Genomic DNA, 27,178 nt, shown 5'->3' on the forward strand with positions numbered 1-27,178 from the left:
GGTACAGCGCACAAGTTTATGCTATGTCAAGCAGCAGCTGGCAGCTGTAAAGTTGGTCAGTCTACCTTGCACTCTAAGGCCCATTGTTTAAGCTTCTATGTGCGTGTGTAATATCCTGCTTAGCCGCTAAAGCCTCCAGAACTGATCATTTTGCTTTGTTTATTCTTTTGCTTTGTTTGGGGTTTTAGGGGGAGGGGGTATTACGACTCTCTGGTCTTAACATAAATAATAGAAAAGAGCTAAAATCTTCAAATTTTGCAAAATTCAACAAATAATGTATTTTTCTAGAGTAGAAAGTGAAAATGTAAAAGAACCGACGGTATTGCGAATTTTACCCGAAATATTCATGGAATTACTAACACAAGTCCTATTGAACAAAGGTCTGAATAAATTCAACGTTGAAGGTGTTAATGTACCTTTGATGGCCTGTAAAGTGGAGATCTGCCAACAGTCCTTTGTTGCATCACAATAAAAGTAATCCAAGGTTTTCTTGTTTGAATTCACTTTAATTCCCAGGTTATGTTTCTTTCCAAGAATAGTATATAGAGTTGTGTGTATTTCCAGATAATAATAAATAATTTCACCCAAATCAAAATCTTAATACAACAATAAAAATGATTACTGCCCAAATGTGATCGTAGGAATAAATATTTTCCCAGTAAACAAGATTTTATACTCCTCTACCTGTTCTTGATCACAATTAGCATTTTCTTCATTTTCTTAAAAAAAAACCAATAAACTTTTACCTAATGGAAACATTCATTCTAGCACGATTCGAAATGTTTACAAAATAAAATATGTTATTGTAGTTATACCGCTGGGTGGTGTTGATTGGCGGATTGTACCTTCTTACAATGTGTCCCCTTTATTCGGTTTTCATTATCTACAAGATGATCACCTTTGTTATTGCCCGGATCGAGCAAATATTAATATAAAGTGTGAAACTTATAATTGGAATGAATAGAGATCTGAGCAGTTATATAGAACAGAATGACACGAGCTCCCGTACATAAGAAAACAACAATTTAATCAATTACACAAACAACTGTGATAATACCTTACATTAGGAAGACGCACTTCTTTTTAAATAAATCTTTCACCACATTTCAAACACAAATATATTTATATAAATAGCCGATCTGTTTTTAAATGATATAATTGGTTTATCATAGAATCGAGTGAACAATCGAAGTCATTGCCTTGTACTTCTTCATAACCTGCTGATTTCCAGTTTACTCCAACTTCACTGTGATTGTTTCTCTAAGTCCTTTCGCTTTTACCCTTCTCTAACCTCCCTACTGTCTTGCCTCTTTTCGGCCCTCAAACGTCGTGTGGGTAGGTGGAAATGTAAGTACGTAGATACATAGATACGCGGATCAGTAGGTACGTGGATACGTGAGTGGATACGTCAGTAGATTTATTTCCCCGTTCAAAATAAACTGAGAAGCAACCTAAATCTTCTGTCATTTGTCCTGCTGGGAATAGATCGTTACTCCATCTCGTTATGCCAAATATCTTTCTATCATAAATCAGATACCAAAGGCTATATGATCAAGCTAAACATTGCAGACCATAATCAGACCTAGTTTCACAAGATTAATGTACTTCCTAATGTTTGGGGTTTTTTTCACCACTGATTCCTATTAACATTATACGAGACAGAGACATAACAGTTCCGTTCTCGTCTCAGTTACACAAATGAATGAATGAAATTCATTAGATGCCTTAACTACCTTATTTTCAATGAATACACACATACAAGTCTTTATCATACGTGAAATCATCTAAGATCGATGAATTCAAACATATTCTCGTAATTCATATCAACTAAGGTATTGCATGAAATTCTTAGATTCTTATAACAATCAAGACGACAAATTCAAACAATTCGTCAAATTTATGTAAAGGAGATCATTGTACGAATTCAGATAGATGAACTCAAACACAGTTACACTCATATCACGAAAATTGATCTACGGATTTAAAGAAATAAATTCATGCAAATATAAGCATATAAATTTAAGCAAATCATTATATTGGTTTCAAAGTTTTACATGAGATTGGCGCAAATGCCTTCTGTTTTCAAGCTCTGTTCGCTTCTACCGCCTAATTATGTCCGTTGACTTTCCAGACATCGGGTCCATTTTGACAAATGTTTTAAGAGATAATTTCTTCCAAATTCAATCTCGACGTTCCTGATATTTTCACAGACTGACTAGACTTGTTGATGAGGGCTATTTTAAAGCTAGGAACTTACGTGTTGGAAACACGCCCCATATTTAGCGTAATCAATCAGGACTATATATATATATATATATATATATATATATATATATATATATATATATATATATATATATATATATATATATAGCAACAATTATAAAATTTTCTAGAGAAGTGCACATTCTAAACAAGAGGAATATTCCTCCTCATTCTATAAAAGCCCCCAAAAAGTACAAATATATATCTGAACGTTTGTTTTCTTTTATATAAAGTGATAGAGGAGTGAGGGATGGAGAAAGAAAGAAAGAAAGAAAGAAAGAAAGAAAGAAAGAAAGAAACAAAGAAAGAAAGAAAGAAAGAAGGAAAGAAATATTTTTCTAAATTAGCTGTTATTGAGTTTGAAGTTGGTAGCGAACGTTGCTTTTTACTATAATCAATAATATAATTACAAGTAAATATAAGTTCTGCAAACAATTAAACTTTTCAATACATTATATTAAAGAATAGTAAGGAAATATTAAGATAATATAATGTTGAAACGTACTGATGTTAGATTAACATCTTAACACTAAAAATTCTTATAACACTAAAAATCCTTACACTATATGAAAAATTGTACATAGACGATAATCTTACCTGTAAACACAGAAGTCTGAGTTTCTGGCGAACAAACTGGCGTGCCCTTGGGCTGGGGCTTTTTATATCAGTTTCTTAGGACAAAGCCAAATATGGACATGTGCCTAGCTCTTGTGTCGCCAGAATCTCAAGGTGAGGCTTCGTAGTATCTTACAGATTATCGCCCTTGTTTATTACGTTATTACGTAGGTAATTCTGCAAGATCAGCTCATTTGCCCTCTAGAAAAATCTTTGGAATCTGTCTAATTCGTCTATTTACGCAACCTACCGAATGTACTTTTTGCTGACTTTAAGATACAGGGGAAATGTATGTATAAGACGGTTTTTATTTGTTCATAAGGGCGCAATCTGTATTAAATAGTATATAATTGTAATACCGAAATAAATGGTTTTAATCTCAATATATTTTAATAGAAAATTACTTTCAATATAATTTAATCAAAACTTACTTTTAATACAATTTAGAGAAAATTTCAATCTTATTACTTGTACCAAAAAATTCTGTCCTAACAATATCACACATAATTTATATATCTAGGTTTGAGCATCAAAAGAAAATATGCAGAAGCCTTGTATTTAATTGCACGAAACTAAAATGTTTTATTGTCTAAGCCAATGCTATCACTTAGTTATTTTCAGAGTGCGGTTACAGGCTTAAGAAAAGAATCGACGAGCATGAAATTCTCCCATTTCAATAATGCATGTTAACCACAACTATGTTATACTTTGTCACGCTACCCAAGAAGTCGAATGCATGTTTAGTCATTCGATGAAACAAGTCCATGTTAAAAATAGTAAATAACATACCACACATACCATGAATTTTTGGTGTGCTGCAAATTGTTACTCTTTGTCATTTATTTCATTGTGACATATTGAAATATATCAATGGGAGAAAAATAATATTGCCACCGTAATGATATCACTTTTTGGAATCTCTTTTCTCGTTTTTTAAAAATCAAAACTGCCCTTATGCATGTTGTTCAAACATGTATTTCCATATGTAGGCCTTTTACAGTTTCCTTCTTGTCCTGCTGATGCTCTCTCTCTCTCTCTCTCTCTCTCTCTCTCTCTCTCATTTTACTTAATTTCATGCTCTCTTTGTATTTGCTTTCCCTTTATTTGTTTCTTTTCTTTTCTTGTATATATTCCAGCACTGTTACCAAAGTGAATTACAGCTCCTATTAATACTTAAACTTTTGAAATTAGTCCGGACTCTATTATTTTGCCTATGTTAAGAGACAGGTTCAGAGACCTCGGGTGGCCGAGAGGGCTAAAGCGCTAGCTTTTACCGTCACTGCCATATCACCTCTTGTACGTCTGGGTATATGAGAAATCTTGCCAATAGTTTCCAGTGGGTCAGTCTTATAGCCTATCGTTTCCTGAAAAGAAATGGTGGTAAACCAACAACAACAACAACAAGTGACAAGTGATTTTGGAAGGTAACTCAGACACTTTATTATTCAGTATACTAACTGGAAATATTCACGTGTTTCCCTCTACCGAGTGCCAGTACACTCGAAATTGACAGCAACCTGTGTAATGCTAAGATGGATGAATCGTTAATCCTAAAATGACACATATTTCTTTGAATACATTATGTAATTTAGTCATTTTATACTTTTTTCACTCATTGATAAGAATTAAATTTATAGGAAAGTAAATTATTCATCCTCGCTTTGAAAGAGGTAAAAACAGATAATCGTCGCATGTCTCATCCATCATATGCGAAATAACCCGAACATATCGTCTTTGTCGTTGCCATAAAGCATCTCCGGATCGGATACCTTAATGTAGACTTCCTCTTCTTTCTGTAAGAAAAATACCGACTCCATATGGCTGGAGCCTATACACCGCCCACTGGCCTTGTAAGGCATACACAGAGAATTGCAGTTTTCCATCAGTATTATGTCATTTTCTTTTTCTGTCATAGGTGAATGACGGTATACGACGTAGCAAAACATTCTAAATTCATCCGTAGTGTTCCTCCATTCCTGACTGTAAACAAGGTTGCTGTAAACATAATAATAACCACTTTCCAACATTCTGAAACTTCCATTAACAAATGTAATTGCGGATCCAAGGAAGGATGCAGGTGAATTGATGTCCCACTGAATTTGTGTCATGTATCCGTCCGATTTATTGTGTTCTGCAATATTCAGAATAGACGTATTATTATAAGCAAAAGGATACCTGATGGCACTAATTGAACAATGTTGACATACATACATACATACATACATACATACATACATACATACATACATACGTACGTACGTACGAATGTGCGTGCGTGTATCATACATCATACATACAAATAGACACACATCACACACACAGACAGACAGAGAGATAGATAGATAGATAGACAGATAGATAGAATGTAATGACTACAAGCACAGATTGAAGAGGTAGTGAGTGTGGGACAAGCAAGGGAATTTTGGGATATGTGTTTTACAAGCACTGTCATGTTTAAATTATGTCTGTGGTTTTAATGAACTACTAAAACATTTGGTTGGATTATACTAGCTGGCAAACATCAAGTTTATTGGGATTTTGATTTTAGAGGATGTTGTGGTTGCTGCAAGATACAAATTTAAAGACACATTTCTCGTCTGTAAAGATCTTTTTTTCGTCTTCCTGTATTTTGTATCTTGACAGATCATCACAATATAATGCAGAAAAATGTGTCAATTTTGAAAACTCAAGAAATTTTACACTAACGAAAATATTAGTAGCGTGTTTTATTGAATTCAAGAAATGAATGTACATAATTCTAATTATGTTGGGAATCTGTAGCTTTTATTGATGTTATGTTAGTGAATTTCACACGTTGGAATAATGTTGTCATATGAAGCAAGCATTTACAACGGAACCTTACTCTGACACCGCCTAATTACAATGTTGCTAATATGCAAATGCCAAACACTATCTCGATGTTTATTGTTGCTTTTTGTAGCTTTTTTTTTCTTCTTGTTGTTTTGTTTCTTTTTTGGAGGGGTGGTGTTGTTGTTGTTTAGGCATTCAAGAAACCTAGCAATATAGCTGATACCTGGAATGAGAATAAAAATTAATTAATTAATTAGTATACGTACCTGATGATAATATACCAACGAGCTTGGCATTTCCTTTGTTTCTGTCCTCAACGCCACATGTTATGGGCAAGTCCTTAACACTACCTGTTAGTTATAATGGAATTGCAATGAACATGAAAGAGAAAACATGTTTGGGTTAAATGATAGAAAATGATTCACTTCACATATCAATTCACCCAATAAGGCAGTGTAGGTAATTAAATATTTTAAAAGCTAATTATTTCGTTAGTAATGAAAGAGTAAATGCATTGCTTAAAACAAGTTTTAATGTCTGTTACCGGGCGTCATACACTACAACAGCGAAATAGCCATAACATCTCGCAAACGGACATTAAAATTTTTCTGAAACTAGGAAGAAAAACTCAATGTGTACTTTACGACTTTGATAAGGTTTCTTAAGTCACTGTTATGTATGTATATGATCAGCTTATTAATATCGTTGAAAGTTAAGTGAATTTAAGAAAAAGGAGGTTGGAGGGGTCATAGCGGGATGTGGGGCTGAGGAGCAAGTATTATCTTCAAAGCTTCAATTCAGGAGCAAATTTGGTGTATAAAAAAAAAGAAATTCTTTTTCTGTGCAAACACCGGCTATATTTCATCCTGTTGTCCAAGCTTGATATATTTCTCCTCACGGCTTCGCCACTAGTTAAGATATCACCATTTCAACGGCACGATAAATTATATCCTTAATTAAGGGAAACAAATTAAATATCCTCAATATATCTACGAAGAAAAATAAAAAAGTACAATAATACAAGAAGAAAGAAATCCCCTATTTATTCATCTAACAAAGGGACAATTATACACCAGGTCATAGCTGAATTTATATTAGCGCCTCGTCTAACATCAAACTAAGTTTCAGTTTACTCCATTTTACCTGGAAAAACCAATATATTGATATTCTATATTGCGGCATGGTTACACTTGTTTAATACGATTCTTTTCAAGTGTCTACTGGCATGAATTGAAATAACAAATACATTATTCAAACCAGCAATTTATAAAGTCTCTTCTTCCATCTTTAAAAACAAATACACCTTTACGTCTGTCAGTACATCTTTATATATTAAAACTTATTAGTAATCTATCCATATATTTATATATATGTATATGTATGTACGTAGTAACGCACGAACGCACGCATGTACGTACGTACATACTTATGTATGTATGTATGTATGTATGTATGTATGTATGTATGTATATATGTATGTATGTATGTATGCATGTATGCATGTATCTATGTATGTATGTATGTGTGTCTCACATGTGTAAGAAAGGTTTTCAAATCGTCCATTACCTTTACTGATTTTGTGTCTCCTTTTTCTCTCTACCATCTGTAAAATATGAAGAAAATTATTGTGATTGTAGAACTCGATGACTGCTGATGGATATTGTTCCAGTAAAACGTACATGAAGAAGTTGATTTTGTTATCGATGCTGCTGCTGTTGTTCTTGATGAAAATAATGATGAAGATGGGGAGAGATTTGACATGAAGTGGTGATGATGTTGAGATACGAAATTATAAATTTCATACTGTACCAAAATAACTAAATTAAAGAATCAGTCTATGGATAGATCATCAATCAACCAGCACATTAATCAGTCAGTCATGGAATATGACACAAAAAACTGTTTAAGCTATGAAAACACGATAAGCTAAATACAAAATTCAATGCCATCATATGGAAGAAACACGGTGAAGATTTATTTAGTGTTCGAGTATAGGAAAATTAGAATTTGGAGAGAAATTATGTGGGGTTTTTTTTACAGAGATTAGCCATAGATAACAAATGTGATTAATGTTCTTAGGGAGACAAATGTTTTCTAAAGAAAGGAAGAAGAAAATAATTGCCCCAAAAGTCACACAATTTCTCACATAGTGTAAGGGCCTCGTTTTGCACCTTTAACTAATTTGTTCCCTTCTCACGAAAGAGTGCTTATCGTTATGTGGTACATTTGTAGTAGTAGTAATAGGTATTGTTATTAATGTAGCCATAGTAAAGCTTTCAATCATTACCACGAGAACCGCAACCATAGTGAACATTATAACAGTTATCCTTGCCACCACCTACTAGTAATCTTCGTCGTTGTCTTTATCGTCGTATAGCTATAAAACAAGAAACAAATAGTGATTATACTTACCCGTGCTACTATTTCTGAAATATCTACAAGTGTATGCAAGCAGCAAAGAACTAATGTCCCATTTCTTCGGATGGAAAACCTTGAAAATCCCTCTATATCCTCTTCAGGGAAGAGGGCTATTTCGCGGCATGCAATGCACAGTTGTTGTTCTGTCGTTAAAGTGTTCTCGTGCTGACGAAGCCAGAATAAAGCTATCACTGAGAGTACTAGAGTCAACAGTACAAATAGTATAACCAGAAAAATCACCAGATACCTTACACCAAGAGCCTTGTTCTCTGATTTTGCGAAGGATGACATTTAGGATAATAGTTTTACTTCTAAAATCCACCAGGAAGTGTATTTCAAATACTCTCAGGGGGTATCTTGTATGTATCGTAAACGTTATCAACTGTGTCAGGCCGAGCTTAGTTTCGGTTTCGCCTCTGTTGTATCTTTCTATATACATCACTTTTAGCAGCAGAGGGGCTGTACAGACCGAAACTTTTTGCACAATAAACCCCTCCAGGAAACTATTCCTCGATAGAGGGCTTATTTCGACGAAATAAACCCTTCTATTCAGAATACAGGACAAAAAAAAATGTCCCCCGAAAACTCGAAGAGTTTCCAGGGACAAACTCGTTGAGTTTGCACTGACAACTTGGGTTACTTCAATAAATCTGAAACAGTTTCCGTGGCGGGGTCGTTATTGAAAAATCCATGGGTCGGGTCCATCCCCTCTGCTGCTCTGGGAAATGAGTTTCCAAGGAAAAACATTTTTATGTTGCAAATAGTGTATCAAGTCCAATACGGTATCTTGTTCTGGGATCGTGTAAATTTATTGTCACAAATCCGTGAGGTTTTCTTTGAGCATGACTGAAGAAATTTTTAAATTTATTTAAATCCATATCGCCACCACACCAGGTTTGATGAATATTTCTCAGTGTATGTGTATCAACTCCATTGAATATCGCAAGAAGATTACAATTATCCCTGATTACTTTAGGAATTTGTGTATAACGCTGAGTAACATAAATCACATCAGTGTTTTTGTGACGTCCCCGGGAAAATATTCTTGCGGGATTTTTTTGCTTGTCCAACATAACATCATCATACACTACTAGGTTGTTAATTGATTCATCAAGATCCTCGACGCTGGGGGCTTCTTCGATATCAGTGATAAATTCAACAACATCCTCACCGTCTTTACTCAGCGCGCTTGCACTCTCATTAAAATCTTTTATAACGTTATAGCATCGTTGATCATCTACAGATGGAGCTATCAAATACAGTTTATCCCATTTCATCCACTTCATTATCAAGTTCAGCAACAGCTGTGTTTTACCTGAACCGGATGGCCCAATTATAATCGCGCGGATAGAGTTTGGTAGCACTGAATTATGCTTAACTGGCTCTTTCTTTTTTGTCGCTGAAAAATCTGTAATTTCCATTTGTATATAAAGAATAATAATTATGGATCTATATTGTGTGAAGTGTAAGGCACGAACCCCTACGAATGATCTAACAACCATTACAACAAAAAATAACAGACAAGCACTTTCTGGTAAGTGTACGCGATGTGGCACAAAAAAATTTAGATTTCAAAAAAAAAGCGAGAATTTAGCGGAGGTGACATTGCAGCCAAACTTGGAAAGCTCCCCGGAACTCCCTGGGCAAAGTATCCCGGAGAAAAACATCTCCCAGGATACAATTACTGCGGTCCAGGGACCCGACTAGATATCAGACTTGATGAACAATCTAAACCAAAACCGGGAGAGTATCCGATAAACGCTATCGACGCAGCGTGTCACATACATGATGTTGCTTATCGAAGTAAAGATCTACAAGACAGGCATATCGCGGATGTGAAATTAATTCATGCACTAAGCGCCATAAAAAATAAATCATTTAAGGAGTCACTCGCTAATTGGTTAGTAAGATCAGCGATGAAATCTAAATTAGTATTAGGCGCTGGATAATTAAATAAAAATGCAAGCGATTTATTATTCCCCAATCGGATACTGGAGAGGTAACTCAGCAATTAATAAACTCGCCAACGCGGCATCAGTAACACGCGAGGTTGCCAAAAATTGGCTATCAAAACAAGCAATATGGCAAATCTACTTACCACCACCTCGACAAATCAACTTTGCACATTTTGATGTTAGTGTGCCCAATGAAGTTCATCAGGCTGACATACTATTCCTGCCTCATGATACTGTCCGTAGAAAAATATACAAATACGCGCTAACAGTAGTTGATGTTGCCAGTAGATACAAAGAAGCAGAACCGTTAGCGACTAAAACAGCGTCCGAAGTCGCCTCTGCGTTTAAACGAATTTATCAACGAGGACCTCTAAACTGGCCACGATTATTACAAGTTGATCCTGGCAAGGAATTTCAGGGCGCGGTGTCATCACTGACAAAGCAGCATAACGTTACCATACGACGAGGACATACTGAAATTCATCGGGATCAGGCAATTGTTGAGCGATTTAATAGAACACTCGCTGAGAGATTATTCGGATACCAGTACGCGAGGGAATTCATTTACGATACGAGATCTCGTGAATGGGTTGCAAGACTGCCAAACGTGATAGCCGCACTGAATAATGAAATTACCAGAACAACAAACATGAGACCTGTAAATGCAATCACAAAAAAATATATACCCCGCGTCAGTGAACGCGGACAACAGCAACAAAATGTTTCAACGCAGCCAGGGACGCTAGCGTCCCCACTGCTGGGTAATGTCACCGTTAGGTATTTATACGAACCAGGCGAACTAGAAGGAGGAAAAAAAAGAGCAACCGATCCCACATGGAGTGTTACTACACATAAGATATCCAGCATAACCAGATCAACTGGGAGAAACGCAATCTACAGATTAGATTCGACTGCTCCTCAACGCGGATTTAAACGCGAGCAACTTCAGGTGATTCCCGAGGATACACAATTACCACCCCGATCACTAAAGTGATCCGCACTGAAGTGATTCAATCATTTAAATAACTGCAGCAACACCTCTGCGTCGGTTACACTCAAGACAGGTCAACATCACATTTTCACGTGTATGACCGCGACTGCTATCTATTCTATCTACGGTGAATTGCCTTGGGTCGTTTTTCGAATACTGCCACAGCAATAAACAATTACAACTCGCACAGTGATTATTCTGCTGTTGTTGTAATTGTATTACAAATTCAACATCCAAACTTTGTTTGGGATCAAACTCTCTACCATTTTTTTTGTCGCTCTGTTTGTAACCGGCTAATTTCTTTCTTATTGTGTCATCAGCGATTGAGCTGTCGTTGACAACATCATCTAATACAATTCTTCGTAACTGACCTATCCTTCTTACTCTTGACACGGCTAAATAAACTAAATTTGACCACTCGATGCGATCATCAACAATCCAAACTGTTGTATCTGAAATAGTTAGTCCCTGCGAACTGTGGATGGTCATAGCGTATCCTAGCGTCCACGGGGATTTGCTCATTTTCAGTGCCTGTTCAACAGCATCAACATCAACTGTGACAATATCATTTAATACTAAATTCTGTTTCTCCGGACCCGACGCAGTCAGGCGCCCTGGAATATCAACATCAATATTCTGCAATCGCGTATCAGCTGGTCTATAACACAACGGCACTGGCAACATGGGAAATTTCTTCTGATGTAACTGAAATAACCGCTGCTGAAGTGTGTCCCTGACTATCTTTCTACTTGCCACAATTAAATCACCTGGTTTCCACGTTTCCCAAAAGTCGCTCAGCGAAGTCTCTGGAATTATTTCACGCATTATCTCACACTGGACTTTATTGGTTTGTAGCCTGATCAGTGCCTTAAACTCTTTCAGCGTTTCATCGAGTGCTCTAACATCGTTAGTTATTTCCTCATAATAATCTACAAAAGTTTTCAGCCACTCGTGTGGAGATTCACCTGTAAATGGGGGTGGTTGACCATGATCGCCGCACATCACCACTGCGGTATTTTTCTTTAGCAGCCAATCCAGAAACTGTTTTAATGTATCCAACGGCACAGTGTCTATCTCATCCCAGATGATTTTCTCGGGAATATATTTCGTTCCCATTCGTTCAGGTGTCCACGTGCCGCCGCTGTATTTGAAAAAACTGTGATACGTGCACGCGTTAACATCCCGTTGTCTCATCTCCCTGGCAAGTCTGTGTGTGGGTGTTAGCACAATCATGTCAGAGTTTCTAAATAATTCAATCGCTCGAGTTGTTTTACCAGAACCACCAGGACCGTTCAGATAAACTGTTTTGTGTCTTGTAACAGGATCGTGCACCGGCGGCAACAACGAAGTTGCCCCCGACGAAACCATCGAAGATATTTCTGCGCTGCGATACTCATCCTCGATTTCAACATCAGCCGATTTACAATATCCGTGTAACATTTCATTCTTTATTCTCCACGAGCCCCACGATGGATCATCCGATATAACATTATCCAACAGCGCTGAGTGTTTTTTATCAATATAAAATGAATCCGTTGCAACTCTCACTGCGGCAACAGGGAATCTATTGATCATCGACAACAAATTTATGGATACATAAGCCAGCATCGAAGATCTCAAATGTATGTACTGAGATGATTCTCCGTCAATATAACTAAAAACAGTCCCTAGTTTTTCCCCGTTTGACAGAAACACATCTTTGCGGTTACAGAACATGTTGTTCGTGGCTGCATCAGCGACAATAAGATCCAATTCAGTCTTGTCCATGATTAATCGACTGTGATGTTGTTTATGATCATACGCTCCACCTTGAGTGAATTTCCCTATTATTCTTCGTCCTAGATCTTTTGCTGTGCTTTCATCATTTCTGAGTTTGCTTTTAAGTACTTCAGGAGCTTTCTTGATGATAGCGTCGATAGAAGTTTCTGGATATTCTCGTGACCAATCTTCGATGACTTCTTCTAACGTAACCGGCGTTGGAGTTGGCAACCAAACTTCGGTTTGACGACAATAACATATAATCGCTTCGCTGACCGTCAGCGACAACAGTATTCGACTGTCAAGCATGTATCGCAATAACACTATCGGTGCCCATCGCTTCTCAACGAAATGTCTGCCAAACCAAACATAACACACAGGATGTAAATCCTTAGCGAATTTAAACGACGACACACAAGCAAATCCGGTCAAGTCAAAATCGGGTAAAACACCGTTGACAGCTACTCTTGTCATGGTATTGCCAGCGTGGCCAAACCGTTTAAAATATTCGCTGCATTCTCCACGCCCAAGGAAACTTCCTGGATAACACGCCGTCATGTCCACGGATATCATACCGCGGTGATCATACTGAGTATTCCACAAACCGCCGTGTCCGTATTCGACACAGCTCTGCTGGATATCAGCAAGAAAACTTTTCGGAGTTGGTCTCCATGAATTTCGTTCCCGGGCTACATGCGCGACAACACCCGGGACAGTAAAACAGTGTGTCAGTAACGTATCAGTGTTGCCAGCATGATATTTTTCTGCGAGTTTTTTCATTTCCTGCTGTAACGCCATTGTTCTGTATATTTCCCCGTTGGGTCTCACAAACTGATCATATTCTCCATCTTCGCTACTTCTGAATAACCACACAGACACTGGATCGGTTTTACTTATCTGATAAATAAAATCAAACATGCTCCCAGAATTGCTTTGCAATTCCGGATAATACTTCACAACACGGTCTTGCGGAAATATCCTAACCGAGTCAGTCCAGGCGTGACTGTTATGATCGATAATAGTTATTGGTGTTCCACGGGAATTGTATTTACACTCATACAATACCTCACCGGTTAACGATGAAACCGTTATAGGAAATTTTAGTAATCGCTCTAGCTCAGCAACATCATTTATTGACGCTCCTTTATCCGCTACTCGTGTCGCCCACGCTGTTATTTTAGTTTGTCTTAGCGGTGTTAGGCCGTTTCCTCGCATTGCATTTTTAAAATGTTCCATTACTCGCTCAGCTACACAATTCAACACCGACACCTTCATCGGTTTGAGTTTATCAACGCGTGGTTTCTTCATCGGATAAATTCCATAAACAACTGCGGTCACAGGATACGCTCTGGCATAATATGGTATATCAATCCCAACAAGTACTCCCGGTTTTGAGTCTTTACTTAACAGAACGGTTTTTCCACGAACGCCTCTGGCATCAAGAACAGGGTCTAGTTTGTCTCTGATAATCCACGTTCCCTCGCCGACTCCAACAATAAATTTTATCTGTACGAAATATCTTCTATCGTCGAGATACCCAATTATGTTACGCGCGATTGTATCGTTCATGGTAGCATCAATGATACGGTCACGAGAAATGCTCGCGTTTCCGAGGATAATTTTATACGAAGACCACGTGTGTGCGGCACCATCACGACGAAACTCTTCTTTGGCATTCTTGATAACACCAATTACCTCTGCTAACTCTCTTCGTCGTGGATCAGCGGTTAACCGGTCAAGATCGAATCTAGAACCTGATATGGGTTTTATTCTGGATAGTCTTTCAAAACCCATTATTATAATTAAGACAAATATTTAAATAGACAAATATATTATATGATGAACCAATGCAAGTGGATCAAACTAAATTCATCAGCGCCGTGTAGCAAACCCTGCAGAGGCGAATACTGTGGACAACATGCTCAACAGGTCCGCGGTGGGAGTCTAGGACCGATACCGTGTATCAGATGCGGCATTGGAGTACGAGGAAAAACGCAATTATGTTCAGCGTGTGGTGGAAAACGCTATCGAGAACTAAAACGGTATTATGATAAAAAAAATCCAGACTGTGATAACGCTCTCAAATGCGAGCGTGATTACATAAATAAGTTTTCAGACAAATTATGAATTAGACAATGATTTGCTTATAGTATAATGAATCAAGAATTCGTCCGACATCCAACTATTCCAAATTATGAGGCAAACCGAGATGGCATAGTGAGAAACTACAGGCTGAGGAAACAAGTTGGTACAGTTGATAATGCTGGTTATTTAAGATTTACTGTTAGGAAAGGGAGGTATTTATGTCATCGTTTCGTCTATGAGGTTTTTAACGGAGAGATCCCTAAAGGCCTTGTCATTGATCATATTAACGGGAACAGACTTGATAACAGTATTGAAAATCTTCAAGCGATCACTCAGAGCAAGAATACCATACGAGGAAGAGTTAAATGTAAAACAGCTATAAGAAGAGCAGTGAAATCTGTGAATGTTGAGACTCGTGAAGAAATAATATTTCAATCAATGAGCGCAGCCGGTAGGTATTTCGGTATTTGTCCACCTTCTGTACAGCATGTCGCAGATGGGATCTACAAAACAGCATTTTCAAAGAAGCTCAAACAGAAGATTTCATTCTGTTATATAACTCTTATCGTTGACACAAACGACGATAACTCCTCCGAGAGTGTGTAACGCTTTGCAGAGTTGTCGTTGCTGGTCAGAGGATTTGCTCCCCCTAAGAAAGCCACCTTGATAAAATATTTTATCGAGTTCATAACATGTAATCATTTATTTACCGTAGAATATATATTTTTTTACAAACAATATCCTCGTTTTACTGAATATATCCGACTGTTTTGCTCTTCTGTGCTTGTTATATGACCGCGCTTAAGAAAACATACAATTAAAATATTTTAAACAAGTCCCGCCCACTGCTAGAGCGAATTTCCAACTCGCAAGTAACAGTTGGGTTATATACGAAATCGCTCCCTAAGACCTTTGGGTCGATCGAAAGTCAGCACGCGCAAGCAAAACCATAAATTTAATCCGCCAATGGCGGGTGTCTTTTGTGCACCATCCAATGGTCGATTCAATGGATGGTTTTGCTCTGCTGCTGACCGTAGAAAATGACCCACCTGTGTATGTTTGTGTCGTCATAGGATAAGGTCTTAGGATAAGTTAGGATAAGATTACATGTTCATTGTGCCTTTACTTGCTGTCATACTCGAATCAGAGGTTAAAGGTTGTCTGTTCTGTACCGTCTCTTAGGATAAGATTACATGTTCATTGTACCTTTGCTTGCTGTGATACTCGAATCAGAGGTAAAGGTTGTCTGTTCTGTACCGTCTCTTAGGATAAGATTACATGTTCATTGTACCTTTGCTTGCTGTGATACTCGAATCAGAGGTAAAGGTTGTTTGTGTTGTCAAATAAATGTTTGCCGGGCCTGCTAGAGAACTCGATCCTAGAAGCCAGGGCTGTCTCGTCTTGTAAATAAATGTGCCTCTGAGTCACTTGGCAGTCAGAGGGGTCCGTCCTTAGGATAAGTTACGTGTTATATGTTTGTCCTTGTCAATTCACTAAACACGTCCTCTTGAGCCTATAGAACGTTATTTGACGATCTAGAGGCTCTTGCAGGGGATAAAGTGTTTCGTGTTACATGTTGTATTGTCATGTCGGAAGCAGTCCTCGTGGGGTTCTAGAACGTTATTTGACGATCTAGGCCCTTGCAGGGGATAAATGTTTCCGACTGTCTCGTTTTGTTTTGGAAAGCTAGCGTTTCTCATGCAAAGTGTTTCTATTAAAAATATAAAAATATATAATAATATGAATCACGAAAATATAAATACCATACTTGTTGAAATTAAAGAATTACAACAGCGAGGTTTTAATATTTTACTAGACACTGAAACAATTATGTCAGATTTTGAATCCTTGAATGAGCTATCACGCTTGGGGAAGAACAATCTCCCTGCTCGTTATAGGTTCATTAAGGGTTTGCAAGATCGTGTTTACAGATCACTTGCCGGGATAACTGAAAATCAGGTATCTGAATTTATTCCACTGTGCCGTGCAGTTGAGAAGATTCGTCTTGGATTGTCACAAGAGTATGAGACTCGAAAATTAATTAGCACCAGGGTGAGACGGTTAAAAGGTTATATAAAGAATCTAGACACGGAAATGCCTTGCATTTCTGACAAAAATACTAGTGTTTCTGACTACGAGGCCGACAAGGAAGTATAAACCGCATAGCGTGTGACTCACAGCACAAAGTGAAAGTAGAACCTGAGAACGCTAGCGCCCCCCCCCCCCCGCTTGGAGTGTAAAGCACATTTCCACGGGTAAAAAAAAGTGTATTATTTTTTTTGCCCTTGGAAACTCAAAGAGTTTCTCAAGTGAAGGGCGCTTTCAGATTTTCAGGATTTGCTTAAGCGTTTCAACATCAATACAGGAATGAGAATAGTTCATAATCTGTTCTCGTTGACACCAAACTATGATCATATGATTTTGCTGTAGCTCTGTTAATTGTGACGGAGTTAACAAGAAGTCTTCGTCACCATACACGTCAATAACTATTTTAACGGGGAAATACTGTTCTGGGAATGTCTGTATTTGAAATGCGGTTTTTATTGCCTCGTAAAGAATTTGCTTATCATGAATATGAACTCGTGCATGAATGTACTCGGGTTGATACATTATACACAACCGTTTTTTTTTAAATGCGTGCTAGCACTTTCAACGATAACTTATGCTGGTTTTGATAGGGTATTTGCACGATAAAATGACGAAAATGGATCAGTGCAGAAAAAAAAACTATTATAAATATTATGGATCCCTTGACTTAGGACTTCACCAGTAAGTTTATACTAACAGTCTCGTCACGCAGGTCCAACAAATTCCCCCTCTGGTCGGTGAGTTTGAAATTTATCGTTGACAACCACGGGTTATGACACCGTAGATAGACCGGATTGATTGGTTCTTGCACAATCAGAAAACCAGGGGGGTCTCTTGGTGTGAACGTATACAGGATAAACCCCTGTTGTGCCGTCGTAGTATCTGATGCGCTGTAACTGCCATCGATGACGTCACATACAAGATTGACCGCAATAACATCTGTGATATTTACGATCCCGGGTGAGATGTGTCTGCCATCGGATGCTGTACTGTTGTCGTGCTTGAGAATAACAGGTTGTGGTTTTATTCGTTCGTACGCGGCAAGAATATCTTCGAAAGATTGATCGATGAGATCAGAGACTGATTTTCTCAGCTCGGGCACGTTATATCCAGGAAATTTAAAATCTGAAATATCATTCACTTGAATACCATATTTAATTGCAAAATCTGCTCTGGCTATCTGTCTATAATTATCATCGATATAGTCTTTAAGATCCAGTAAAGCCTGAATTATTCTTAGATTTATAGTTTCCATGGCCGATGCGAGTTTGTTTAGTTTTTCTATGGTTGTGATAATATTATCACGCGGACTTGTTAAATCAGAAATATAATCTTGGAAATATACTCGCAGGAGTTGTAGCTGTTGTTTATGTACTAGATTGATCGGAATAAATAATTCAGATTCTATATCATCTAGACGGTAAACACGGAGCTCCTGCCCCCCCTTAACACGTGGAGCTTCTATACTCCAAGTATCGGGCATTAAAGTACTTTTTCTTGCTAGTAATTGATCTGCAAGGAGTACATAATAATTGTACTCGAGGTCGTGTAGTGCTTCTTTATAGGTCATAAAATCCGATTTTTCAGGTTTTGGTGGACGAGGTTTAACCTCGGGGGCCTTTGGCCATCCTAATAATGTTCGGATTGAGCTGTTATAAATATCCACGGCGTATCCTGGCGTTGAGATTTCAATGACCGCAGACAGCGTTGGTTCATGAGCTGTTATAGATATTTTGGCTTCCTTGCCGGTGATTCGTTTTATTTGGCGTTGTATCTCATTATTGATTTCTTCGATCTGATAACTCCCAGTGGGAAGTGTAATTGTATTCCAGTCAAGTTCACCCTGTTCGCCGGAGTCGGCTTTGCTTTTCCCGAACACGAATGAATTATTTGGCTGCAGACCACCAAATGATGCCGACCTAACATTGGGCCAGCTGTGATACACACTGAGCTTTGCTAACGCGATTTCACTCACTGGAATTGGAGTTCGAAAATTAATACCGAATTCTGGTGTCGTCGAGGACACTGAGATCATTGTGGTCCTTACCGGTGTTGTGTTTGTGACTATTTGTTGAAGCAGTTCTATTGACATTATTTATTTGTTTAGTTTTCAAATAGTCATTGTACGCATCTGACATTAGTTTGAATTCAGAATCTGATATCGTAGCGTCGCTACTTTGCACGTCTAACGATGATGATATCAGCGATGATAATTTCTGATATGCGGTCGTGGCTGTATTTAATTTTGTCGTGTAATCGTGTAATTTTGTGTTAGCACATGATGATTTTTTTTTTGCTATGATGCCGAAAACTCCAGCTGTTGTTGTGGCCGCGGAAACACAGATCGTGGCGGCGACTGCTGCAGTTACCGGAGTGACCGCTGATAGTATTGCTCCGGCAGATGCAACAACGGCAGATACTGAATAAACCATAATATCCAGCACTGTTATGCGGCGCTTGTATTTTTTTACTTTTTGACTAGTTACTTCGATGACAGTTTTTAACTCAGATTGCCACTCACGGACTTGATTGTATCGATATTGTTGAGCATCTGGCGTCGTTGACATTATTCAATTACGCGGTAACCAATTGAGGCGTTGCAGCGACGAATTCCAAACAAAACCAGTAAGATGTTGCTGTTAAACTATCGTCCTCGGCTTCAAGCATAAATGTTTCCTCGGTTCCGCTGTTTAGTATTACAGTGCAAACCCCGGAATACTTATCGGTGGAATGTCTCCAAGGATATGTTGTGAAGATTTCAAATTTAGCGGCTGAAAACACAGACAACCTGTAAACACCGGTGGCTGTTGCTGTATATTTGATAGTGTTATTTTGTCGTGACCATGTTGCGAATCCCGATGATACCGTGAATACGATGTTGGTGATATGCCCCGGAGTAACTCCAGTGGGAACTTTAATCAAACTGGTTTTGTTAACGATATCAGGAATACCCGATACGATATCCTGCTGTGTTTGTTTGATCGTGTTAATGTCGGTCTTTACATCAGCGAGTTTTACATCGACGACTGGAGGAGTCCCAAAGAACTTATCCACGACCTCATCAGTTTTTACGAAGTTTCTTCGAAATCTTGTAAACGCGCCCACGTGAACATCATGCTCTGCACGCAGCGTATTTAGTTTACCGTTGACGATGTCCACGTATTGTTTGTTTGACGCATCCTGGTCGGATTCGGGATTCGCTAACGCGGTTATTTTGTTGCCGCTCATGCTGAGTTCGCCTGTCATCGTGTCACCGGCTTTTTTCACACATTTATCAACACCTTTATCAATACTGTCTTTGATGCTTGCGATTGATATATTCGAGTCCTTGATCCGGCCGCCATCACTAAATGCAACGAAGTTATCCTTGGTAGCTCCAAGAACTCTGCGAATTATATCATTCCACTTAATGTTGCTCGTTCTTAGTTTTCCTTGCCTGTCTTGGAAAATAGCAACTTCATCTGGGTCAACTCCAGCTATATTCAAAAGATTATCGACTTCATCTTTGGTCGCATATTTTGAGAGATCAGCATCTGTGCTTGGTTTACCTCCTCGTGTGAAAGGTCTTCCGTAAATATCCACCATTATTCTTATTGCTGTTTTTCAAATGCTAGCATTTCTCGATGCGGTATATTCATACACTACTTTATGAGGAGGAGTTGCTGGATTTCTTGAGATTGCATCAAGAACATTTAAAACCTCCCTCCCACAAATGGGCGGATCAATTAATGTTTGTGTTGGTAACGTCGACTGCCACACTGGAACATTAGAAAATCTGCTGACATACTTGAGAAACTCAACTGGCGGTGCTAAACCGTACGAATCAAAATAGATAATTCCACGTGGATCGATCGCGTAAGCAACCCAGTGAGTTCCCGGACCATCTTTGTTGTCGAGATTGATAATGCCAGTTTCTGGATTATTCGGTCGTTGCGGTAATTGATCTCGCATAAATACGCCTCTGAAATGTTTTACACGCAATTTTTTAACAGCATCGAGTAAATCAAAATTGCTCAACGGCGTTAGAATTTTTTTGGATACCATGATGGTGGAGTTCCTGGTAGTCTTAGACCGCGTCCCTTTTTTTTCTTGTATCCTTTTCCCGTTGCCTTTTTTAGTGCCATTCCAGCTGCAGTTCCAACTGCACCGAGTGCTGCGGCTTTTGCTACGGCTGGTGCTGCCGCGGCAATCAACGCCGGTATTGCTGCGAGAAGAGGAAATATTCCACCGGTTTTAGTCATGTCCTTGATAGCTGCAGCAGAGAAATCAAGTCGGACACCGGTTTTTGCTGTTAGTGCCTTATTAAAATGTTTAAGCTGAGTATTAGTCAACGACAATTTGTTTGGACCACCAGTAATCTGATCTCGTTTTAGTGTTATTGATGTCCCGCACGTGCTTGCGTTCTTTGATTGCAATTTCTTCGTTTGACCGGAAGTCAAGGTGACATTAACATGACTGTATGACATTATATCCTAAGTTTGATTTTAATTGCGTTACATATTCTCGATTGGAGCGTCGATGACCCTCATTCGTCCGCCAACACCTTCAAGCAGCATTGCTTTATCGGAGAGTATGACAGCAATCGCTCTGTAACCACCAGCAGGAACACCTACACGAGCTCGGAAATGTAGGTCGACAACAGATTGTTTAACCAGATCAAGATGTTCCAGCGAAAAGTAATAAATCGGATATAAACTCATAAAGTCTCGCTGTGATATTTGCAGGCCAGTGTCTACATTAAGGTCGCGCCCCATAAATGACATCAGACGATGATACGCGCGTGCGACACGATGATGTTCGAAATCTATTAATATATCCTCAGATGGCTCCTGATGCCCATTTATTCTCAACGAAACTTCAGAAACTCCAAGTGTATCAAATACCATTGGATTTCTTTCCTGGCTATCTGTTCTAGCACGGTATTGAAATGCAATGAAAATATGTCGTGGTGCTGATACTCCTTGTTGCGATGATATATGCCATGTAAACAACCCACCATTATCACCCTGAATAACGTCTGTGGTTGTTGTTTTCCAGGATAGCAGTGATTTACCGCCCGTGTCCATGAAAGACAACAGTCGTTGTTCTTCGGTGATTGACGGAGACAACACTGGCATCCACAACCACAGTTTAGTTAGTATTACCTGACCAGGGGCAACAGCAGCATCTCGCCAGATAGCGTCATTATCATCAGGTTTTCGCACAAGTACAACTGTGTGTTTGGCACCGAATATGACCTTGTGGACATCTCTGCAGAATCCAAAGATGTGAGACAATGGAATCACACCTGAGAACTCTTCATCTCCACTTAACATCGATCTACGTGTTGCAAAACCCAAATTAAAATTTTCGTTCATCGATGCAACTGCGTCACCGGCATTATTCATTGTTACATTCCTGTTCTCGGGGCTGTCGGTTATATCCTTTGCAAACATCATTGATGGTCCGGCTGATCTGGTGTAATCATCCGAGTATCTCGCCAACCCGAGAATTGTTGTGGCAACGTCGACGTTATCATGAATTGTTTCAATTTCTTTTCCATCTATCATGTAAATAGCGGATTTAAATAACGCCATGATGCCGTTGTTAACAAATCCAACTCGGTCGCCGATTCCGTAGTTAGTGTTATCATTCTTTAAAAGCCTACCTTCAACTTCGATGAAGGCCTCAGCGGGCAAGAAGTATCTACTTGTATCCTGGACCTGTAGTTCAATTCTTCCGCGTTGGTTAGGATCACGTGCTTCATAAGAATAATATTGAAAATCACGTACAGAATCATCTTTAAGTACTGGTTTGGACATATCAAACGCGTCATTGGATTTTCGTGCAAACATTATTATTATTTGTGATGATCTAATTAAAATGTTATCGTCACCGGAAACCACTACCAGCTATCAAATTAGCAGTTACACTATCTTGCAACGCTTTGGAGGTAATTCCTGCTGTTGCGATCTCAGCTAATTTCTGATTTACGGCCTTATTTACTACGCTACTAACATTTGCCGGCATAGCTTCAGTGGATGGTAGTTTTACTGGCACCAACCTCTCGACTGGGTTTTTTTTTCGTATCAGCTGTGCTAGTCGATCCTTGATTGATTGAAATGCTTTCCCGGCAAGACTACCAACAGTGCCAATGGCTTTATCCTTGACAACATCAGCGGCTTTCATCGCGAATTGTTTTGCTAACGGTCCAGCTTTCGGAGCGATTCTTGTGACTAAATCCCTAACAACATCACCGACTCCATCTCCGTAAACAACCTCGTATACTGGTAATCGTGAGTTTACTACTCTGACACTTCTTGGTCTGCGAAAAGAATCGTGTAGTATCATTTTATTTAATTATTGTTTATCTAACTGAATTTGCTAGCAAATTTAATTATTAGTCGCTGTGGTAACCGTCTGCGAGTTCATCAATGAGCCCCCGGTAGATGCTGATATCCATGATGCCACGCTGAAATAGTCTCTGACAGATATCTGCGGCTTCATTTATAATTTCCGGAGAATTGTTTCCGGCACGTCTTCCTCCGATGAGAACTTCCAACCGTGATACATCATCGATGATATTATTAGGGCAGGCAATAAAACCGGATCCTAAACCCTCCCCTGTTGATGGTACAATTCTTGGGGATAAAATGTCTTGAGGCAAACTTTCAGAAGATGTTGTTAAGCTAATTATCGGCGACCTAGTTTGTTTGAATTTTTGGCCCCGCGGACTTCCTTCAGATGCAGCCTCGTATTCACTTAACGGAGTTAGGTCAGGATCTATTGCTCTTCGCCGTGAAGGATATTGTTGTCGTTCTGTGTGTTGCAACGGTGATTTTTCTTCTTGAGGTTGCGATGGTGGAATTTCAAGTTTACGTATAGCATCTACAAGTCTATCGTATTTTGTATCGTCCCTGCTGATTTGTTTTTTATTTTCACGTATACGATACGAATATTTGATAAAATTATCATCTGTCATAGAACCGTGTTCTGGGTTTAAAGACACATCTCTTCTAATCAATCCTAACAGTATTGTCTCAGGTAATTTCTCTTCTGGTACATTTTTAAGAAGTTCAATATAATCCGGCGTAAATCTTTTGGCGGGGTCAGTAATTCTCCCTGTTACTCGCTTACCAGCAGGTACTGACACAACAACTTCATCGGGTGGAGGCGGGGGTTTAAGTCCAGCTGAAATATCCTGTAAAATTTTCCTTTGCTCTATTAAAGCCTCTTTGGTAACAGCTGCGGATTTTTCAGTAGCTTTGGTCACGGGTTTAAATAATTCCTCCGTAGTCTCTGCAAAGCCTTCCCGTGCTTGCTGTCTTAGTTGTAATTTTTGTCTGACACTATCACGGACAGGAAGAAATTTCTGAATTGCTTCGAGACGTTCTCGAGCTAATCTAGTCGTATGTGCTTCTCCAATATTTGCCATTATTTATTTGTCAATGATTTAATTCCGCTAACATAAAAATGTTTTTCCTTGGAAACTCATTTCCCAGAGCAGCAGAGGGGATGGACCCGACCCATGGATTTTTCAATAACGACCCCGCCACGGAAACTGTTTCAGATTTATTGAAGTAACCCAAGTTGTCAGTGCAAACTCAACGAGTTTGTCCCTGGAAACTCTTCGAGTTTTCGGGGGACATTTTTTTTTGTCCTGTATTCTGAATAGAAGGGTTTATTTCGTCGAAATAAGCCCTCTATCGAGGAATAGTTTCCTGGAGGGGTTTATTGTGCAAAAAGTTTCGGTCTGTACAGCCCCTCTGCTGCTCTTTTGAAGAATGGATTCGCAAGGACTTATCGATGTATTTCTAGTCACTTCAAAATTCCAACGATCTGCCTGTCCTTATTTCTTTGGAAAAGATCAATACCAATATAACTTTTTCTTCTCGAAATGAAAGCATGCTTGTATTCTATTTTAATGTTGACTGTGACGTTAAAATAGCTGCATGAATATTGATCCAATCATGAATACCTGACTTTCGCTTCTGCTGTGAGTTATGTTTGTTTTGAGAGCTAAATTTAAACTGTTTCAAAGAATACAAGAATTCTAGTCTGAACTCGATGTATATGTATGTTTTAGAATATATTTGCACGTAAAAAAAGTTCCTAGAACAAGTCAAAATATGTATGCGATACGTACATTTTTGTGACGGTTGTAACTTGTCCATGTCATGTGATGATAACTTCACTTGACACTCGGCTGTCTCAGCATATAAGAGTAAAAATACGAAACCACATCAAGATTTACCAGTTTCTCAAATGGATCGCAATTTAATCATTATCAGCCATTATTTCATCACGGCCATGCACACCAAAACGTGACGCTAACAAGTCGGTGGTATATGCACTCGGGCGTAGGAGAAACACTGACATGGTGACGTAGTTATTAATTCTGATCTATCTAAACAGTTATTCCGGATTCCTATGACAGTAATCAAGGTATATAGGATTAATTATAGAACTTTTCATTCGTACTCTACGGAGATTCGAAGTCCGCGGGTAAACGGCACCCTTGCTTGCACGCACCAGTCCATATTCCATCACGAATCGGAATTACTTTGTAGATAAATGAGAATTAATAACTTGGGCACCATGCGAACGTGTCCGATACGCATGAGTGCATATACCACCGACTTGGGATATCAGTTGTTGGTGATGTGTGCTTGGTCGTGATGGAATATGGACTGGTACGTGCAGGCAAGGCGATGGGAGCCAGTCACATTATCCTGACACCTGACCGACCAGTCCTAACATTAACCTCTCAATGCTGATCGCCTAGCGAGGCAGCTGCTAGTACCATTTTTATAAGTCTTCGGTATGACTCGGCCGGGGTTCGAACCAGCGACCTCCTGCATCCGAGGCGGAAATTTAACCACTTAGACCAGCGGAGCGCTGATTTCAGTTAAACATATCGATGTAATGACTAGAATGATTTTTTTTTTTATATCTGTGTATTTCAGTGGATATCGATTCTATCTAACAAACAAAGCATACTTCCCAGTAGTTAATGGGGATCTTATAGGGTCAATGGGACTTATCATTACAAATACCCTTGGGAACATATAGGGTCTATGTAAATTTAACATGGAGAAAAATTGTGGGAACATATAGGGTCTATGGGAATTAACATGGCCAAAAACCCTGGGACAATATAGGGTCTATGAAAATTTAACATGGTCAAAAAACCCTTGGGACTGTATAGGGTCTATGTAAAATTGAAACAGGGAGGGTCTCTATTTTTTTTTTTAAAAATAAAAAAAATAAAATAAAAAAAGGGGTAGGCAATTCAAAGACTATCTCTTTTCGAGAAATATGGCTGGCCCTGAAAAGGGCCTTTGGTTTATGTTAATATGCCCTTAACATAAAGGGCATTTGCGACATCTTCTTGTCCTCAAACTTCGTCTTACAGCAGGGCCATACATCAGAGTCCTCTTGAGGCAACCTTGTCTCTCTATATAGACTCTTCTTATCCACAGGCTGCTGCTGGTCCTGTGGACAACGGTCCACTTGGATCGGACATACATGAGCATGTCCGTCCTGAACATCATTGTTGACACAAGGGTTGAAGATTCAACGTCGGTCCACATGTTGAGGCTCCTACAATAGGTGAATCAATGCAGTGAACTGCGCTTATTTATAGGGACAGAAAGGATTGAAACGGATTGAGTTCATTCACCAATCCGAACACGCGTTACAGAATTCATTCAGCCCGCATCCAATCCGAAGAGAGCAGTCTGTGACGTCACGTAGTCTATATAGATTCGCTAGCGCTTGTGTGCAGTCAATCTATGCGACAGTGATTCAACATGACGGAAACTCAGAAAACGATCCAATGGGGTGCACCAGCAGGGGAGACCGCCCAAGGGAACCCGGACTTACTTTCAGAAGAGGTGAATTGGGATTTTGTGGATTTTCTCTCCTCGCAAGAATTTGTTCCGGAACCTTCGTTACCTTCTTCATTACCGCAAGTGGAGAATTTTAGACAGAGACAGAAAGAAGAATTGGAGAAATTTATACAACGACAAAAGGAAGCGGAACAGGCTTTTCTCTTACAGCAACAGCAACAAGAAGAAGAGGTCAGAAAAAAACAACAGCAAGAAGAAGTAGCAGCAAAGAAACAAGAGGGTGAAAATCAAACGGTCACGGTACTGTTGGACATTTTAGCGGAGTTAAGAAGTCTGAAACAAATGTATCAGACTTCTTTATC

The 27,178-nt window shown here is 38.9% G+C and overlaps 1 protein-coding gene across 2 annotated transcripts; it reads right to left on the reverse strand.

Moving 5' to 3' along the window:
- Positions 1 to 4,295: 4,295 nt before the first annotated feature.
- LOC149800110 (uncharacterized) lies at positions 4,296 to 25,521 on the reverse strand. 2 transcript variants are annotated; one of them, XM_089959697.1, is made up of 4 exons: positions 25,112 to 25,521; positions 7,258 to 7,294; positions 5,958 to 6,041; positions 4,296 to 5,011 (listed from the first exon to the last, which is right to left on the reverse strand). In XM_089959697.1, exons 1-4 carry the CDS (start codon positions 25,142 to 25,144, stop codon positions 4,584 to 4,586), a joined length of 582 nt encoding a protein of 193 aa, XP_089815823.1. In that variant the 5' UTR covers positions 25,145 to 25,521; the 3' UTR covers positions 4,296 to 4,583. The 2 variants fall into 2 exon arrangements, with proteins under 2 accessions (XP_089815823.1, XP_089815822.1); XM_089959696.1 differs by lacking the exon at positions 25,112 to 25,521 and adding an exon at positions 8,104 to 8,549.
- Between the last annotated feature and the right edge of the window lie 1,657 nt (positions 25,522 to 27,178).

The sequence above is a fragment of the Sinohyriopsis cumingii genome, chromosome 5, assembly GCF_028554795.1.
Source record: "Sinohyriopsis cumingii isolate HCF-2022 chromosome 5, ASM2855479v2, whole genome shotgun sequence".
NCBI lineage: Eukaryota > Metazoa > Mollusca > Bivalvia > Unionida > Unionidae > Sinohyriopsis > Sinohyriopsis cumingii.

What these genes read in the sequence shown, in the direction of transcription:
- LOC149800110 (XM_089959696.1), bottom strand. Translation starts at nt 8,400, where the DNA reads ATGTCATCCTTCGCAAAATCAGAGAACAAGGCTCTTGGTGTAAGGTAT. An exon ending in GAGACACAAAATCAGTAAAG is followed by an intron (nt 6,042 to 7,257) that starts GTAATGGACGAT and finishes TATAACTAACAG; the next exon opens with GTAGTGTTAAGGACTTGCCC. An exon ending in CGTTGGTATATTATCATCAG is followed by an intron (nt 5,012 to 5,957) that starts GTACGTATACTA and finishes TGAATATTGCAG; the next exon opens with AACACAATAAATCGGACGGA.